The 20,289-nt window shown below is 43.6% G+C and overlaps 1 protein-coding gene across 7 annotated transcripts in view; it reads left to right on the top strand.

Annotated features, from left to right (window-relative positions):
* KALRN (kalirin RhoGEF kinase) overlaps window positions 1-20,289 on the top strand; it is a 798,047-nt gene that overhangs the window by 767,158 nt on the left and 10,600 nt on the right. For all 7 annotated transcript variants that reach the window (XM_030580108.1, XM_030580107.1, XM_030580109.1 and 4 more), the window contains 5 exons: window positions 10,339-10,366; window positions 11,433-11,604; window positions 12,789-12,910; window positions 14,611-14,742; window positions 19,325-19,489. In XM_030580108.1, the coding sequence (XP_030435968.1) occupies window positions 10,339-10,366; window positions 11,433-11,604; window positions 12,789-12,910; window positions 14,611-14,742; window positions 19,325-19,489 (619 nt within the window). The remainder of the gene's footprint in view (window positions 1-10,338; window positions 10,367-11,432; window positions 11,605-12,788; window positions 12,911-14,610; window positions 14,743-19,324; window positions 19,490-20,289) is intronic.

Here is a 20,289-nt window from a genome sequence, read left to right as displayed (position 1 = left end):
CAGCTGTAACAACCAGCGCTGCAAAATTTTAGATGTAGACATGGCCTCAATGTGGCTTTCAATTTTCAAGTCTAAGCTAACAAAGGCAAAGTTTTTAAAAAAAAAAAAAAAATGAACCAAAAACCTGGAGTATTGGAAGCATTTGCTTTTGTTTGGGCTAGTGGAGAAATTTGCATAGACTTTGCAACTAATGTATATGTATTATGAGAGCAAATTTAGAGCACACAAGGTTTGATATTAACCCTTTAAATATCTATAGCTTTATTATGTTCCCTTGGATCTGTCAAAGTTAGACTCAGGACTCACAGTTTGTCAGACCACTCTGTTTTATTAGCACAGGACTCTGCTAATAACATCCAGATAACGTGAGCACCATGCAAGACACACACTATCTTATTTATACAGATAAAAGAGCGGAAATTAGACAAAGGGACAAAGAAAGCAAAACAGTAAAATTCACCTGGGGCACAGCATGCATATCCTACTTCCTTACTAACTCTTGTTGATCTAAGGCTAATACTTTACTTCACCAATTGCCCTTAAATGGTGCAATTGTTCTATGTTAATGTCTGTATTCCTGACACCTGGACTGCAGCATTCCAACAATTTTGCTTAAAGGTACAGACAGCATTTCTTTAATCCTTTCTATTTTCACAATATAATTCATTCTACTTTCACAGATCTAAACAATGGTTCTACGCTGACACTGTAGAACTCCTTACCCATAATATTAACATTGCTCATTTAACATTACTTTGAATAGGAAGTGTATTCTGTGATGATGTATACTCTTGGTTTATCCACATGCACAAGGTATATGGACAAAGAATGATGAGCCTGGAGTGAACTGAGATGGCTTTTTTCCCCTCAAGTTCCCTGTTGTGGAACAACTGTAGACACTTAGTATTATTATTTCATCAAATAAGAGCGGTGCATATTCACCTGTTAGCAATGTGATGGGAGAATGTAACCTACCATTAGGAAAGGGGATATAGCCCTCCGTCCGCCTGCCTATAGTTCATTGCACACCAAGAGGCAGACACACCCCTCTTGAGACTGATGGTTTACTTTGTGAATCATGTGGCTGCTATCCACACCCAACACTTGTGCTTTGAACAATTGGGGGAAAGAACATGACTGACAGTCTCTACAGTTTTCATGGACAGATTCCTTGAAAAGTGTCATAAGTTAATAAAGCAAATCTTTGTCAGGCTCCTTCCCATTGTCAAACAAATGCACTTCCTCAAGTCAGGCCTGATCTAAAGCTGGTTTTTTTGGGTCCTGGCAGTAAGACCATCGTTGGGTAGATACTGCATGCAGTGATGGATGCCCTAGGAAAAAGACAAAGGGCTTGTCTACATCAGAAAGTTGCAGCGCTGGTGAGGGAGTTACAGCGCTGCAACTTAGGAGGTGTACACATCTGCAGGGCACCACCAGCGCTGCAACTCCCTGTTTGCAGCGCTGGCCGTACTCCCGTTTTGTCTCGGGTGTAGAGGATCCAGCGCTGGTGATCCAGCGCTGGTAATCAAGTATAGACACTTACCAGCGCTTTTCTTGACCTCCGTGGAATAAGCAGGTATCCCAGCATACCTGAAGAAGCCTCTGGTAATCAAACTGGTCTCCTTCCCCAGCTTGCTCTCGCGTTCCCTGAGCAAGCAGGTCTCCTTCCCTGCGGTTTGCAGGGTGGTTCGGGGAACGCAAGAGCAAACCGCGGCGAAGCTGGTCTCCTTTCCCAGTTTGCTCTCTCGTTCCCCGAACCCCCGAGCAAGCCGGTCTCCTTCCCTGAGGTTTGCAGGGTGGTTCGGGGAACGCGAGAGCAAACCGCGGCGAAGCTGGTCTCCTTTCCCGGTTTGCTCTCACGTTCCCCGAACCCCCGAGCAAGCAGGTCTCCTTCCCTGCGGTTTGCAGGGTGGTTCGGGGAACGCGAGAGCAAACCGCGGCGAAGCTGGTCTCCTTTCCCGGTTTGCTCTCGCGTTCCCCGAACCCCCCTTGAAGCCGCCCAACAGCGCTGCAGTGTGGCCACATCTAACACCACTTGCAGCGCTGGTTGCTGTAAGTGTGGCCACTCTGCAGCGCTGGCTCTATACAGCTGTACTAATACAGCTGTAACAACCAGCGCTGCAAAATTTTAGATGTAGACATGGCCAAAGATTTCCTGTGGCTTCTTGAGTAGTTAGAGCCCATGCGTCAAGCCCCTTCCAGGCACCTCTCTACCCAGGGGATAATATTTAGTGATCTCGGCCCAACTGCCCAAGCATTTTGCAGGTCAGCATTTTCTTTTTAAATCAGACATTCACTGTGCCAGTGCCTGTTTCACTGTGATGGTGTCTTCAATCTTTTAATACTCTTGTCAGTGCTGTTCTTCATAACAAGCATTGGCCTTTTTGGAATAATGGGAGATTTTTGAAAGTATCATAAGGAAACATTAGCTCTGCTTTGATCAGTGGAGTTCTGGTTTTGCTGTGGATTAATTGTTTGGGTTCTGGGTTCCCCCCCACCCCCGAAAGCTAGTAATGATTATAAAGGAATCATACTAAATCTTTTGCTTTTCCAAGGATCATTAATACATTTTTTCTTAAATTAAAAATGAAGAAACGAGACGTGTTGACACTGGATTCCGCAACCCTCATTTGCAAGTTATAGTGTTTGCTTTGCTTTTTAATCTAGTGGACAAGGAAGCGAACAGTCAGTAGTCAAATGCTGGCCTGCAGGTTCTAGAGTAAAACCTGCTCTCTACTGTTGAAATGAAGAATGACTCCTATTATGAAGGCTTTTACATTCTGACTTTGTAGTGGGTTGAAAAATATGACTGGCAAAGTTCATTACTATACTATAGTTCATTACTATAGTACTGGCATATTGGGTTGTACAGATTTGAGCTTCTGAGTGACCCTTCTGCACAGTAGTCATGTGAGTTCTGCATGAGATCCCATAGCCTTCCTCTTAGGAGAGCTTTACAGTTCACAGTACATAATATAGTGCTCTTCAGGAGGAGAATCAAATCCTTTAATAAATGGACAAGCCACCTGAAAGCCGTTGAGCTTTCTGGAAAAGAAATGAGGCATTTTGACTTTTTCACACCAGCAAACTACAATGAAGGGTACAGGGCTTGTGCAAACAGAAAAAAATATGAGCACTTGGTAGGATCTCAGGATGTTCAAAGGCACTTTGCAAGGAACTGACTGCCTTATTGCTGCAAATATGCCTGCTACTGTGCAAAGTATTCATACTGCAGGCAGCCTTGTACCATCACCTGATTTTAGTTGCAAAAAAGGTGAATAACTGTTGTCCAATATCTTAATATTAGGTGTTGTCATAGGCTTTTGTAATGCTTGTCTAAAAACTAACATTAAACCCTAAATTATTACTCTTTCTCCACAGCTATAGCATTTGTTGCACCAAGACACACAGTTGCTGGAAAATTAAGTATGTGGCCAAAGGGCTTGATCCTGTTTGGTATGGAGGGTGAACCTTGTCATTCCCATAGTATAAAGAAGCTTGCTTGCATAAGCACTGACATATATTTGGCCCTGTGCTAATTATCGGAGCTACCAGAGAAAAATGGGAAGAGTTGCCAGCACATTCATCTCATTCAATTCGGAAAATTCCAGTGAGGATTCAGAGTGTAGGGTGTAGACAGCAAGTGTAAGGGTATGTAATAGTTCACTAATGGCAGCAGGTGCAGCTTCTGTCACACTTTAGTGTTGTTAGACCTCTCAGCAGAATTCTCCATACTAGGTCATGATTTTCACTGAATCAATTTCAGTCAGATGTTGTTTTAAAAAAGAAAAGTCAACTTTCTAACAGTGTTTAGCATGCCATTCACTGACCATCTCAGGAAGCCAATAAATGCTTGTCAGATTGTGTTTTCTTTGCTTGCTGAGTCCCTTGGGGACACTTTTCTTTGCTAGTTATATGCTCCTGCGTAGTTTAATTATAAGGAAATGAGATCTGCCCTTCTATCAATTTTTATAGTTTACTGTTCCACCTGAATCCTATTGCAGTTTGTACTCTGCTCATTGGTTTATTGGGCATTTGGCAATGGATGCATGACCACTTATGTGGATGAATTGAAACAAAACAGAAACCCAGTTGATTGGCCCATAAATCGTTGCTAAGTGATGCTTCCACCCTGATGATTCTGTTCAATAACATTCTAATCTTAAGTATAGTTTACATAGTTTGTGTGTCAAACCACCCTCAGCCTGGTTATGTGTATTTAGGTCCACTATTCATGCTTCTCTTTGTCATTTATAAAACTGTGCTAGGCTCAGCAGAACAGATTGTTGGATAAATGCTCTGGTTATCTTAATATCAAGTTGCTGGTTGTATTTTTAAGAACCTCACTGACACTGTATTTAGGATGCAGATTAAAATGTAAGCAGCTTACATCTTTATTGGCATTCACCTGGCTGAGCATTTTACTCCTGTTTTCACATCTTTGCTTAGTTTCCTGCTTAAATTACATAGACTCCAATCACATCTCTTATGGTGTTGGTCTCTTAGCTGAGATGACCCTAGCCATCCCCTTTTGGAGGGGAGTGGCAGGTAGAGTAGATATTAGTACTGGCAGTGTTTTAAATTTTAAACTCCTGTAAGTATGGCCCTAAGGCTTTGCCAAGACGAAGCCATGTAGACTAAAGGGTTCCTGGCCCTACCTCCATAAATCTTCAGACTAGAACCCAAACTCCCTGGCCTTGCCCCTGGGAGGAGCCTGTTTTGCTGATAGATGAACAGACTGTAAGTGTGTGGGGGGCTTGCCTCTGCCTTCACAGCCTTATATTGCCTTCTCACTCAAGGAAAAGGGATATATATTGACTATAACAGAGTTCAAAAGACTCTGCGCATGCTGGAAATAAATGGATTATCAAATACACTGACTAAAAGAAGCCAGGTGTGAATAAGTGAGTCCTAAACCATAACTCTTCCTTTAGGTTTGTCACATGACTTCAATGTTGAAGGATCTTCTTAAGCTCAAGGAAACTGTGGCCCTGGTCATTCTACAAACAGAAACCCTGGAGCAGAGCAGAGCTGGCTCATGTTAAAAGGATGGGTGTGGGGGTGTCTATGGAGTTGGGAGTTTATATAGTCAGGGAAAGATAGGGAATTTTAAATCTTCAAACTAGAGCAGACCATATTTACCCTACTAGGGAAGATTATAGAAGTGATTTTAAACAGTTTTGTATGTGTATGTTTTAAGAGCCCTCCTCTCTTTTGTGCAAGCCATTCTCTCAGACTTTCAGGGAAACATGACAAGCTTCCCCATCAGGCAGAATGCCCAACCTCCAGGGATAAAACAGTTTGAAAAGATTCACATAAGCTTGCCCAAAGCTAACAGGGTAGAGTCTCAGCAGAAATAATTCAATGGTTCTATGTCAGCTTATACAAGCTGAGGATCTGGCCCAAAGTGTCTTGCGTACCTCTGCTATAATGACAAAAAGTTATAAGTCTGTTTGGTGGCTTGAAGAAAACACTTGACTCCACAGATGAAATGTTGGTTTAGCTTACAGTATGTCTACACTACAGTCATGAGTCTGATTGCACCTCATGCAGACAGCTCAGGTACTGAAGCAGTGATGCCATAGCAGCTTGGACTTCAGCATGAGCTAGGTGCCCAAATAATTACTAAGGGGTCCAGGTAGGCTTGCACAGGCCCTGCTGAAGTCTGTGCTGCCACAAGGTTTTCTAGCTCAATATGTCTATACAAGTTGCAATCTCACACCCCAAGTGCAGTGTAGACATATTCTGTCCTGCACAGATAGGAGCTGATTATATTCTAATCACCACCAGCTGCCCATGCACAAGCTGGGAATATAAGTCTTTTTGCAAATAAAGACAGCAACGGTGCAAGGAATGAGGATCTGGATTCTCTATCAAGTTTTGTCACTGACTCACTCTTTGCTTCTGAGCAAGTAGTTTAACCTTCCTATGCCTCCATTTCCCTGTTTTGTACAAAAAGGAAAGTGATAGTGCCTCTCCTTTTGTGAGACATTAGAGAGCTAAGTATGGTATATTATAATTTATTAACTGACATACTGAAACCAATAGCTGAATCACATGGGGAACACTTTGAATTAAGGATTTATTTGCAAAAATATTCCTTTTTTTGGTCCAATATCACATTTTTCTAAATTGCAGTCATGTAATAACTTATACATAGAGGATATGAATTTCAAAAGGCCAACTTTTCAAGAGAGACTTAGGCAGTCTTAGGTTAAGTCTCACTGAAAGACAATGGAAATTTTACCTATGGACTCATTCAACATTATCTAACTATAGTAATTTTCTTTCTGAATATAAAATACTCTGTAAGGTCATTACTGCAAATGCATCATGTCTCACAAGTTATTAAAGAAAGTAGCATTGTTTATTAGATATTTTTATTACATTCATTGCTTTAATATCTGAGACATCTTAAATGTTTCATTAATAGATACAGCTATTACACCTAGGAACTCAATGTGGTATATTAATAGCAGTTCATTCTCTTGCTCCCCAATCCAATAAAGGCAGAAATCAGTTTAATATAAAAGACACTTTAATGGGTGAGTGCAGGGAGGATGTGCAGGTTTAACGTTCCGGAGCAGGATGGGTATGGAGTTCACTTACACTGTCATTCTAACTTTAGTTCTGAGGTCGTGTATATTGGTTAAGGTAAAAAGTCCAGAATGCTAGAGCCTTAGTGCAAATCAGTTAATGCCCAGACCTGCATATTTGATAGACATGCAATTTCTCATTTACATAAACATCAGTAAGTGTCCTGAATGTCCAGCTCCTAGTGTCTTACCATGAACCTTTACTCCAATTCCTTTTCCGTTTCCTATTAATGAGAGAAGCACTTAATCACAAGAGCAGATCTCACCTCCTCTGCCCCTGTGTCAGAGCATGAGACAGTGCGTGTGTATGTGTGAGAGAGAGAATGAACTAGCATGTATGTAAATTAATGATGATCCAGGAACCAGTATTAATCCACACACTTAACTAGCTGCATAACATATGACTCCAGAGAGGAACCCCCTGATGATTAGATGCATTCCAACTTTCCCTGTGTCTACCTGTATAGAACCTAAAATGCAGAGTTAGGGCCAAATCCGAAGATCATTGGTTCCATGGGCCTTTGGATCAGGCCCTTCAGGTGGTAGGATGGATGGATGGTGGTAATGTGGAAGGGGATCATCTGACATGACCATCCTTTCTTCTGGGTTGCCTCCCTTCAGCCTAGTGTGAGGTTATTGAGCACGTGCTTAGGATCCTGAGTTCTTTGCAGCGGCATTCTTAAATACTTGTCCTAAGATGTGGTTCTGCTCTGAACAGCTACTTTTCAAATGGCCCCATTGTCTCAGCGATTTTTCAGATCAAATCTTCTCTGTTCACAAGCAAAGAGATGCTTGGGGTTTTTCCCCACCCCCCAGCTGAAATGCCGGCAAATTCCACCTAGGATGAGAAAGTCAAGCTGGATTCTATACTTTGTCATGCATTGCTGCCAGTACTAAAGGTTCCCTTTGCCATGTTCTGCATCTGTGGGTTTGCACACGTAACTCAGGCCTTGTCTACACTAACATTGTAAGTTATGTAATTTACATAACTAAGTTGACATAACTTACGTTAACTTGCAGCAGTGTCTACACTGTGCTATGTTGACACGAGAGACTCTCCCATCAATGTAGCTTCTGCCTCTCTTTGAGGTGGAATACTGAAGTCAAGGGGAGAGTGCTCTCCCATTGACTTATCATGTCTTCACCAGATCCGCTAAATCAATGCTGCTGCATCAATCAGCGGCATCAATTTAGCGCTGCAGTGAAGACTAGTCCTCAGTTAACAATGCAGGTGATGATACGCAAGAAGGAATAGAATCCTAGCTCCCGCACCCAGGCCAGGAGGGAAAAAACTCTATAGTCTGGTCACTGAAATCAGCAGATCTATCAAGAGAGAAAGGAGTCATAGTTATTTTTCAGAGCAAAACTGCTCCTCAGACATTTTCCTACAGGAACATTCGGAATGTTTCCTTTGCTTTTCTGCCTATTTCTCTCTTAACTGTGTAAAGACAAAGCACTTGAGTTTAAATGAGCAGCTGTTCACATCTGATTCCAATTACATGTTTAGAGTGTCCACGTCATCCACTAATGGTGGTTACTGTCAGAAGGGATGACAAAGTTCTCCAATCTCTTGGAGAGAGTAATAATTTTTATGCAGAATATATTTGAGATCCATTATTATTTACAGAGAGTCTTTCACATTAAAGTCAATACTAGGTTTGAAAAAAAAATCCTAAAAGACTTCTTGGGTAAAGAAAATGGTTTAATTCTTTATAAGCTTCCGAGAAGAAAAAGATGGGATCTCCATTCTTTCCGAAATCTCAGGGTGTCAAGAAGATGTCCCCTATGTACAGAATTCTAGTTGGTTAAGTGCATTATTAGGAAATGTATTGGGGGCTTTGCTCCTGAGTATCAATACTGATCATTTCTAGAGTAGTAGATGTACAGTACTGGCTTGTATGGATCAATGATTTCCTCCACTACGATAAATCTTGGATTCCTATCATATCTACCATGAAAGACCAAATTCTGGCCAATGCTAGGAAGTCAAGTAACCCACATCTCAAATGGAAATATATATGCAGCAAAACTTGTGTCAGTATGTGTCCCTATTTTGCCTGAGGCCGGGCCTGAGCATGGTCCCCTCCTGCATTCTCCTTTTGCTAAGAAAAGAAGATAATGCATGAAGAACTCCAATGTATAAGAGCGTGCTCTGATGAGCTGCGGAAGTGGGTGTATATGTATCTGGAGGCCATCTCCATTTCCCTCTTGCCACTTGCAGTTACACCTTTCCATGGTGAAAATTGAAAGGGGCCTGACTAGTGCTGTCTTTTACACCTTCTGGAGGAGGCACATGCACACAACCAACTTCCCTCAGGTGTCTCTGCTGCAACTTGAAGGTTTGCTGGATGAGCAGCAGCAGGATTTAGCTGAAAGGTTGAAACCATTCAGTGCTATATGAATGTTCTAGCACTTTTCTCACTCCATGCTATTTGCTATAGAAAGGTATTTGTAAGCCAAAAATGTTGAATTCATCTTTTCGCTTTTAAAAGGTTACCTTTAAACATTACTGCTTCTGTTCTTGAGGCCTGAATGGTCCCAGGATGGCAATGGATAGACTCCATCAGCATCACTAGGCTTTGAATCAGACCTTCAATGCACTGAATCAGACTGGTACCTAGATAAATGCATGTAAAGATGTTTAAGTAGAGAAAAAGGATATTGGTGTGTATAAAGTGCTATAAGTGTTTTACTGGCCTGAATTTGGCTCAGAAAGCAACACTGGGTTAATGAACCTACCCTAAACAAGTGCCAATAAAATCTTCTTCCCACTCTTCACCATCATGTATTTTGTTTATGCCAAACTATAGAGAGAGGTTGTTATAGATGTAGTATTGTAAAAATGTATTAGTAGTGGTTTCGTATCCCTCCACCTTTTAAAATGTAAAATCAAGTTGCCTCAATTACCATGTGTGGGTCACTGAATGATAAATCATTTCTGATTTTTAACTGCGTTCCATCATGATATAAAAGAGCTCACAAATGGCATGACTAGGTGCAAATAATTTAGAAAGTCGAGATTCCCAGAAATCCAGTGAGATGAGGCTAGATTTTACAGCCATAACAAGCCATGAGATATTAGACCTTAATGCTGTACTTGGACTGGAATCTGTCAGCTTTGGGGCTTGAGCCATTGTAATAGAGAGTGAGTGCAAAGATGTAAGTATTTCTCTGACATGTTCCCCCCCCCCACCTTTTTTACGGAAGCATTTCAGAGGTTAAAAGGTGTCTCTGCAGAGATGGGTTAGTGGGCAGAGTGCAGGTGAGATGGTCAAAGGTACATGATAAATGCATTTGATCACATGACTATGCAATTAATCACATAGTGGAACAATATATCACGTGGTTGCAGAAAGAAAGGAATTAATAGCATGAGCATCATCACCACATATGTGATAAAAATAAACAAACTATAGTCTACAGCCTTCAGAGAGTTAGATTATTGTCTGTGCTGCAATTAACACTGAAAAGGGGTATGCTTTATCAAATTTTTAATAACTGTTACTTTAATTTGTCTTTTTAACTATGCACTAACCATTTAGAACTCACTTAGACGCTTGTTGGGATGTTGGTTGTTAGAGATTCCTCTCATGCTCTCTGATCAGGTGCTCTCTCTCTCTCTCTCTCTCTCTCTCTCTCTCTGAATTTCATGTCCATTTCTTCACTTCACCTTGCAGAAGAAAGGTGCCACTTCTTTATTGTCCAAAAAAATGAAATGTTTCTATTTCTTCTGTTTTTTCAGATAATGAACCCAAATTTCATCCAAGAAGGTGAGTGAAAGTCAGCTGCGCGCTGCAATGTTTTCCTGCCATGCCGGCTACCAGGATCAACCCACGTGAAACAGAACTTCACAGGGTTTGATCATAGTGACTCGCACTAGGGCAGGTCCCACACTGGCACGCTGCCTGAATAATCTTGGCTAGATTCCAGGGTAATCAGTGTGAGGAGGATTCCTTCTGGCCCTAGTGCCTCCCACCCACAACCAAAGGATCACCAGAAATCACCAGACCCGCACTTCCCCCAAATACCATTTTCAAAACAAAGGAGTCAGACTTTCTGTGAAGTACCCAGTGCCTGAGCATTAGCATCTTAAGGGTGGAGGTACAGCCCTGCCAAAGAGGCAGGGTGGAGCTGCATTGGCCCAGGAAGAGCACCAGGAGATTGTGCCTCAGGCCAGTGCAGTCTTTCCCATGGCTGCTCAGTGTGAACAGGAAGGAGCAGAAGCTCAGTCTGCTCCATCTATTATGATGGTACAGAGTGCCACTGGAACCTCTTGGGTGTGGTGCTCTGTCCCATCTACTGGCACCAAAACCACTTAGAGAGAGAAAGTGAGTCTGCTCTACAGCCTTAGCCTCATGTAGTAGAGGCTCATACGCTAAGCTCCGGAGGTCCCAGATTCTCCATCTCCCCCAGTGTGCCAGCGCTATTCAGCAGACTGTAGGGGACACAGCCCACTTCCTCCTCACCCATTTTCCAGTGATTTGCTTCCCAGGGGGAGAAAAGAAACGAGCAGTCTCTGCGCTTTCCAGAGCAAAGGAACTGCTAGTGTGGGAGGCCCTTGCACGTTGGGCTTTTTGCAGGGCTTCTACCCCAGCACAGCCGTGCAGGAGCCATCACAGTCTGGCTCTTAGTGAAGTTGCAGTTTTCCTTCCAGCCTCCTGTATCCTCAGCACTTGGTACAAAGGTTTTAAAAGCATCATTCAGGCACATGATCCTGTATAAAAACCCACTGTGATTGGTAGGATGAAATGCTTGTATTCAGATATCGGGTCTGGATGGGGCACTTTTCTTCTGCTTGGCTAAAAGGATTTGTGTGTGTGTGTGTGTTTGCTCCAGTGGCTCCAGAGTTCCTTGTGCCATTAGTGGATATCACCTGTTTGCTTGGTGACACAGTGATGCTTCAGTGCAAAGTGTGTGGACGGCCAAAGCCCAACATAACCTGGAAGGGACCGGATCAAAATATTCTCGACAATGAGAACAGCACAGCCACTTATACAGTTTCATCCTGGTAAGTTCATGCATTGGACTCACAAAGTATTCAGGCTTGTTGGTAGTTTCCTTCCCATCAAATGAGGTGACTGCACCAGTCAGACTGCAAGACACATTAAAGATATGATTATCTAGGCCAGCCTGGCATGCTGCAGTAGCAGCACATTATGTATGCCAGCTAGGGGGAATCAAAGTTTGGGACTCGGGTGAAGTCTGCAGCTCCCCAACCTGGGAATATGCTTTGCCTCTGGGATGAGGCAGTGTCTTGTGTGGCTCTCTAGGGACCTCCTCCAGCTGTTCCAAGAAGAGCATTGATGGTCTCTAGGGGAAGTCATAGCTGACTGTGCTTGGACAGAAAGACAAGCCGTCATGATGCTGGATGCCCCAAAAGCCCCACGTGGGGAGGGAAAAGATATTTTCCAGATCACTTTGTAATCAGCTTTGGGCAAACCTTGCCAGCTCTGGAGTTTGAGTTCAGATAAGCAGCCTGAGTTCAGATGCTCATCTACAGATTATCTGAACCACTCGGGAGGACAAAATTAAAGTGGAAATCTCGGGAACAAGCTCTCAAAAGATCTTCAGCACTTCTGGTTCTGGTGCAGATGTAACCTGGGAATGCAGAGTAAAATGAAAAATAAGAAATCAAAGAGAAGGTGCTGTGCTCGTTCATCGAAACATGCTGCTGGGTCGAGATCCCCTGGAGACCATCAGGTTTTCATGGTTGCCCTTACTCTATCTTGCCCTGCTTGCACTTACTCAGCAGATTGATTCCCTGTGGTATTTAAAGGGATGATATTCCCATACAGGTGATGTGTTTACATCAGTGGTTCCCTTTTTTCCTTCAGAACTGGGGATCCATCTAGTCTTGTTGCCTTGATTTTTTTTTTCCTCAACAGCCCTCTCCCCACCCCTCGGCTAACTGATGGATAACTTATGTGCAGTGGGCCAAATTCAGACCTACTGCAATCTGGTGCAAATCCACTGGACTCAATGGAGCCATGTCACAAGTCTGAATTTGGCCCAATAGAACTAAAAATACCCTTAGTATGTATTTCTCCTTAGGGCTTTGCATTCACATCGTTTATCTGTGCCCATTGTACCCTCTAAGACATTGTCATCGTTCCAATATGCTACGAGAGAGGCCTGTGTAAGTATTTGCTAGTAAAGCAGCATTTTAAAATGTGCCGTTTCTGACACCTGTAGTGATTCTGGGGAAATCACCCTGAAGATCTGTAACCTGATGCCGCAGGACAGTGGTATTTACACCTGTGTGGCAACAAATGAACATGGAACAGCCTCGACCTCAGCTACCGTCAAAGTGCAAGGTATTGGATTTTTGCCTTATCTTTTTGTGCTTCTGAAACGTAAGGCAGCATCTGCCTTGCTGAGCCTCTTTGTGGAGGCTGGGATCACTTCCAAATATCCACTCTCCAAACAAGTAGGCTAGGAGCTGTTGCAAGTGAATGACAAACAGGGGGACCAAATCATAGAGCCTTTACTCAACTCCTCTTCCCACTCATGTCAGAGGGAGCAGCTGATGCTTAGCTCTTGTTTTAGGTGCCTTAACTTTAAGGGCTATGGTTTAAAATGTTGGCCTAACATGCATCCTAACCCATCCTAACTGAGAATGCTGCTTCCCTTAACCACAGCACCCTGTGGACCCAGACTGGGCCCCGATGCAAAGCCCAAGTGTGATTTGCATAAAGGCTTTCAGTGAGAGTAAGCAGGAAATGGAGTCCTCTCCAAGTTGCAAATCATCAGCATTGATGATGTTGCCTACAGATGTTGTTGCCCCTGCTCTTCCCTCTTTGCAGGAAGCTTTGGCCAGGGGAGCCTCCACCTAACAAAGGGGGCGTGAAGTTTATGGGTGGTGAATTTGGGGCTTTGCACCCCTTTGAAGGGAGGGGGCAAGGACTTGGCCCTTAGAAAACACTTTGTGGGAGCTCATCTTTGAGGAATGATGAAGGAGCCATGGAATTGTAATGAGTCCCAATGGTGAGCTGATTGTTGGTGACCTCCAGCTCCAACAGCGTATTTTAGAAATTCAAATGAGAGATGCCTGCGGCATTGAGGCAACGCAGCTGTAATGAAAGTATAACTGATGGCTTGTGGAGGTGCGAGGATCATGAACATTTAGGAAGTCAGTTTTATTTGTTCTCACAATGGGCCCCATTGGTTTGATTTGTCAGTAAATTTACTGGCAAAGTAAGTGGGTAAATGAGCTACTACCATATTCCAGACAGGGCTTAGCTACATGCGTAGCAATTGCTGATTGACTCCTAAGTGCTACAGTAATTCAGATAAGTATTAATAATAATTCCACCCTGTGTGCCTTGTCTGTCACCTTTTGCAGTGTCAGCCGTTCAAAGGTCACTACTCTGTGTGCCCACCACACCAACGGCCCAATCCCAAGTTCAGTGAAATCACTGGAAAAATTTAACTTCAGTGGGCTTGGATCAGGCCCTGAGGTTGCAGCAGAAACCAGTAGCAATGGGCTAAGGACACCAATGCACCTGCGTTTACCATAGTTAGAATAAACGAATTCAAATTGCCATGTGTCTGAGTGAAAATTTCCCCCCCCCCCTTGCTGTTCTCCAAGGTCAAAGGCAGAAGGGTGATGATATCGCCATGCCATCCTCAGTGATGCTCAAATATACCGTGGCTGCACTTGCCTTCTTTTGTTCCTCAAATATTACTAGAGAGCGGGGGCACCCTGGCTTCAGAGCAAAGCTGAGCACCAGCTGAGAGCAAGAAGAAACTCCCACCCATGCTATAGTGTTGAGTAAGCACATTATGGTCTAGAGGACATTGGCCTTCCTCTAAAACCTTTCAGTATACACCCCTGTTGGAAACAGGATACCTGACTGGATGGACCAGTTCTGATATAACAATTCCTGTGATTTCTCCAGCCGCTGCCCAGACAACTCTCGTGTCCACAATAGGTAGTGGAAAGGCTTTTTTATATATATTCTAAGCACTAAAGTACAAACAATAAGTGATGTGATGCTGGTTTCTCTTTTTCAAGGTGTTCCAGCAGCCCCAAACCGTCCCATTGCTCAGGAAAGAAGCTGCACTTCAGTGATCCTTCGCTGGCTGCCCCCATCCAGTACTGGCAATTGCACCATTTCAGGCTACACCGTAGAGTACAGAGAAGAAGGTAGGGAAACATTAGCCTTTACAGCAGGAGTGCCATTTAGGGGACACCGGGGGGCCTGGTGTCCCCTACGCTTCATAAAGAAGGTGTGCTCCCAGGCAGAGCTCTTACGGAATGTCTACTCTGGCAGAGTTACAGTGCCGCTCAAAGCGCGCTGGAGGGAAACTGCTGTTGTGTGTTCACATTGTGGGCCGCCTGCACAATAGCGTGTTCACACTTGCGGCAGTATTCGCAGTGGTTCACTCTGGGCAGCTATCCCACAGAACATCTCTTCCTCTTCTGTCGCTGAGAGTTGTGGGAAGGCAGAGGGGATCGCGGGGCATTCTAGGTCCTGTCCCAATGCCCCACAATGCATTGCTTTGCATTCCAGAAACCCCTGTGCTTCCGTGCACGTTTGGCATCATCTTCCCATGGTTTGTGTACTGTGTGCTCTGCCTCTTGGGGCTGCAGGAATGGATCCCGAACTGTTCACCAGTATGCTGCTCACTCTGACTAACCCATCATGAGTGGCAGTGGAGTTTTCTTAAACTACAAAAGCAAGAAGAGTGCAACATAGATCTCGCCACGCATAGTAGCAATGACATAAGATTTTGGCATTCTTGGAGGTGCTGACCACAATGGAATGCCACTTTGGGGCTTGGGAAACAACCACTGAGTGGTGGGATCAGATCGTCATGGACGTCTGGGATGACAAGCAGTGGCTGCAGAACTTTCGGATGAGGAAAGCCACATTCATGGGACTGTGTGATGAGTTTGCCGCAGCCCTGCAGCTCAAGGACACGAGAATGAGAGCTGCCCTGTTGTTGGAGAAGTGCATGGCGATTGCACTATGGAAGCTGGCTACTCCAGACTGCTACCGATCAGTCGCTAACCAGTTTGGAATGGAAAAGTCGACAGTTGGACTTGTGTTGACGGAAGTGTGCAGGGTCATTAATCGCATCCCGCTCCGGAACACCAGGACCCTGGGCAACATGCGTGACGTTGTGGATGGCTTTGCACAAATGGACTTTCTAAACTACGAAGGGGCGATATAGATGGCATTCATGTTCCAATTCTGGCACCAGACCACCTAGCCACTGAGTACATTAATCGCAAGAAGTATTTCTCAATGGTTTTTGAGGCGCCTGTGGATCATTGTGGGCGTTTCACAGACATTCATGCAGGCTGGTCCGGAAAGGTGCATGATGCATGCTGCTTTCGGAACACTGGCCTGTTCAGGAAGCTGCAAGAAGGGACTTTCATCACAGACCAAAAGATCACTGTAGGGGAAGTCAAAATGTCTATTGTGATCCTGGGAGACACTACCTACCCCTTAATGCCGTGGTTTATGAAGCCATACACGGGGCAACTTGACTGCAGCAAAGAGTGGTTCAGCAACAGGCTGAGCAAGTGCAGAATGACTGTTCAGTGTGCTTTTGGCCATTTAAAGGCCCACTGGCACTGCCTATATGGACCTGGTCAATGACAGGATTCCTATGTTTATAGCTGCGTGCTGTACGTTTCATAATATTTGTGAAAGGAAGGCTGAAAACTTCACTTTGAGCTGTCTGAGTCTTCCCATTCAAGTGGATGAAATTGGACAGTTTCCAGGACTGTTTTCTTAACATTTTCATGCTTGAAGTATCTGCCTGTGAGATGTTCATGATGGATGATGCAATGAACAAGGAGAAACGCCGGAAACTTGGGATCATTTTTGAAAAGTCTGATTAAAGCCTACTTTTCCCCTCCCACCAGTGCAGGTGCTCCGTCCATTGCAACACTGACAGGTTTATCCAGCAGTGCATTGCCATTTGTCAATGCTTTGTCAAGTGCGTTCTTTATGTCAACAACGCGGTCTATTTCTTTCAGCACCACTAAGTCCAACATTTCTTTTTTCACACTACATCTGCAGAAACACAGTTTTTGAAGAAGTCATTGTCATCCATGAAATCAATGTAGGGTTAATACTTAAGTCGCAACTGAATAGTTTTAGATTTATGAACAGTAAACACAGCCTGTAGTGTGCAGCATGCAAGCAGATCACAGCACATGAGATCTGCACAGTGCTACGGTGACAATTTCCTGTTATAACGAGCATGTGCTGCTGTAGCTCCCAGCAGCGGTGCCCCTCCCACGGATCTGAAGCCCCTGCAGCAGCGCCCCTCTGCCTGCAGGGCTGAAACCCTAAGCACCGGTTTGCCGCCTCCTCTGGGGCTGAAGACCCCAGCAGTGGTGCCCCTCCTGCAGGGCTGAAGCCCGACCTTGCCACCCTCTTGCAGAGTTGAAGCCAAGGATGGAACCCCAAGCTCTGCAAGCCGCAGTTGATCCCTTAAAAAGCCACATGCGGCTCATGAACCACGGTTTGGCCACACCTGTCATAGGCCGTTACATTTCATCCAGCTACTCCTGCATTAAGCCCAGTAATTGTGGGTTTTGCTACAGCAAAAGGCATCCAGTCTTGAGTCAAAGTCTTTTCTTCTATGGTCACTGTATCGACATCCTCTTCTGATGGCTTCTTACTGTGGATACATTAAACTGCTTGTGGTTTTTGATCCAAATAATTTTGCTGTTTCCTGCATTCCAGTAACGTCTCACTTCCTGTCTTCCTTCCATCCAGCACTGAATTCCCCCACCTTTCTCAACTCCAACGCTCCCTGCCTCCCGCAAAAATAAATAATTAAATGCACTGCCATCCCCACGGGCCTAGCAATGCATATGCCAAGGTCATACAAAATGATTCACATTCCTATTTACTTTCTGCTCACAAAGGCACAATGTTCGCTGGGCGGAATGCCTTGCCTTGGGCATGTGGCCTCTGTTTTTTTTTCCCTCTTCATCACTCTACAACAAAAATGTAAGAAGCAATTTGAATTTGTCTAAATCCCATCACTTAGTGAATGATCTACTAGCTACCTTAACCCTCATTACATTGATTTCACTGGCACATCTGACAAAGAACATAAACAACATTAATTGTTGCATTAACTCTTGCATTAACAACCATAACCAAAACATTTTAAAAAGCAGTAGTTCTTTGAGTATTCCTCCGCTGCTACTCAGCTTCACAAGGATCACTGACTTTTTTCCCTGCATGTCTGTGCGATGTAAGCGAACCTCACAGATAGTCATGTTCATGTACTTTATGCAAAGCAAATACTTTGTTAAGAACTTAAGGTTAAATAGTCAGCCTTATACACAAAGATTCAGCCTCCTGACTCTAATTTGTATAAAAATACTCCATGATTATGCATCTTGCTCTTCTCTTTCCACGTGAATGCCCAATACTACTCCATCTTACTGTTAATGGATGTCATGCAGCTCACATGCCCCCAGATCAAAACATACCCCCAGGCTGTTCTCCAGGCCCAGAGGTTGAAGATTTGTGATATGGAGGCTGCCTGCACCTCCTTCCCAGATGCGATTACTACCACTGGTCCAGTTTTCTTCATTCTTTTTCCCCACATTTGGCACATTGAAAATGGGTCTTCCTCCAGTGCATCCCAGAATCCTTTGTGCTGGTTTCCATTGTTTTTCAAACGACATCAAGGTCCATGACTCTTCACAGGAAGGGCTACAGGAATGGTTTCCCTTGGTTTCCAGCCATTCATAGAAGAGCCAGTTGCAAGTGACTGAACCAATCTGCATCAGCACAGGTGAGGAGAGACTGAATGGGGCCCAAAGTTATTTATGGTAACCAGAGGCCCCTCTTTAATAATAAATAAATAAATTAATAACCCCTAAAATCTCAACTACAGAATCTCCTTTTCTGCTGATTCCATTGATATTTCACTCCGTTATTCCACCGTCATCTCCAGATATGTCTGGATATATTTTTTCATAGGATGTATTTTGGTCGCATTGTCCATGAATTTTATTCCTGGAATGCTCCATGTTTAGCAGATCTCATTATGTATGCCGCAGACATGTTTTGAGAATCCTGCCAACTTGTTCTTCATCTAGGTCCTTCAAGAATCCTATCTAAAGCCAAGCTCCCTCTTGTCAGTGTAAATAATGCATCAAAGAATTTCTCCCACTGCACTTCACTGTAATCAAAGATCAAAAATCATCAGGTCAACATCACATTTCTTTACCTGATTTCACACTCACTGTTACACCAGTATAACTCCAGGGGGAGACCACATGCCTAATGCAAGTTAGAACCCCTTGGATCACCCTAAACAATGGAATTAAAGCAGCTCAAAACCAGTGTATTGGAGTGGAGCATTAGGCCCATCAAAACTTGTCTTGAGCAAATCAGTCAAGAATGTATCATTGCAAACAATCCTGTGTCTTTTTGGTTCAATGATCAAAATTAATTACATAAAAATAGAGGCTTTTTCATTTCTACCTTTTAAAAAAAAACGTGGATTTTACCTGCACCAATATAAACAGGTGTGAGTGAGTGAGAGAGAATATGAATGAATTATCTTACTGAGTATGCTTCATTCACACATTGATTTCTTTATGAATTGGCCTTATCATTCTGCTATATAACCTGTAAACAGTGATGGCTAAGAACTGGTATTCTTTAAGAACTGGTTTTCTTCTTTTGAGCTTAATCAAACTGTATTTTCTTCAGCTGGCTTTTTCTCTCTGTAAAATTCAGGAGCCCAGGTCTGGCAGCAGTCAGTAGCCTCCACTTTGGATACCTATCTCGTCATTGAAGATCTCACTCCAGGCTGTCGATATCAGTTCAGAGTCAGCGCTAGCAATCCTTGGGGAATTAGTTTACCTAGTGAGCCCTCAGAATTTGTGAGCCTCCCTGAGTATGGTGAGTACTTTGTGAAAAGGAAAAGGCCAGCTGATGGATGAGAAGGAGAAGGTAGTGCTTATAAGGAGAATTGTTCTTTGATTGGTCAACATTAAATTTCCATTCTAGAGCTGAGATTCAGGTGATGAATATCAGAGAAAGCTAGATACTTCCTCAGAGCAGTCCTAAATGTTACTAGCCTCACTAAGTCTTAGCATCAATACAACTCCTTTCTCTCTAAAAGGAAAAGGCATTTGATAACTGAGTATCTGATGGATCCAAGAAAACTCGCCATTCCTCCACTCCGCCATAACAGGATTCCTCCATATCCCCCCATGCCAGGGGATGTATGCCCCATTCCTCTCTTACATGCCACCGGCTCTGTCTGGAAAGTAGGTCATTTGAGAAATATAATCGAGCTGAATGAAGGGCTTTGCAGACCCAGCCAATAATCCTTTACACTTCTGTAAGGCATTTCATCTGAGGCTTTCAAATCAGTTTACAAATATTAATCCCTCCCACACTCCTGAGATGTGGATAAGGCAGGATTACTAACCTCATTTTACAGATAAGGAAATTTAGGTGCTCTTGGTTTAAAACATATGAATGTATTTCATCAAGTCATAAAACCCGTTTAAATGGAGAGGGAGGATGGACTTGTCCAAGGTCACACAGGACCTTGACCACAAGTCACTTGATCCTCAGTGCCCATCTGTAAAATAGGGATAATACTTTCCATCTCCCACACTCTGCCTGGCCTATTTAAACCATAAACTCTTTGGAGCGAGATCTGACTCTTACTACGTGCAATGCCTAGCACC

The sequence above is a fragment of the Gopherus evgoodei genome, chromosome 11, assembly GCF_007399415.2.
Source record: "Gopherus evgoodei ecotype Sinaloan lineage chromosome 11, rGopEvg1_v1.p, whole genome shotgun sequence".
NCBI classification, from domain to species: domain Eukaryota; kingdom Metazoa; phylum Chordata; order Testudines; family Testudinidae; genus Gopherus; species Gopherus evgoodei.
This window is presented reverse-complemented; position numbering and strand designations above follow the sequence as displayed.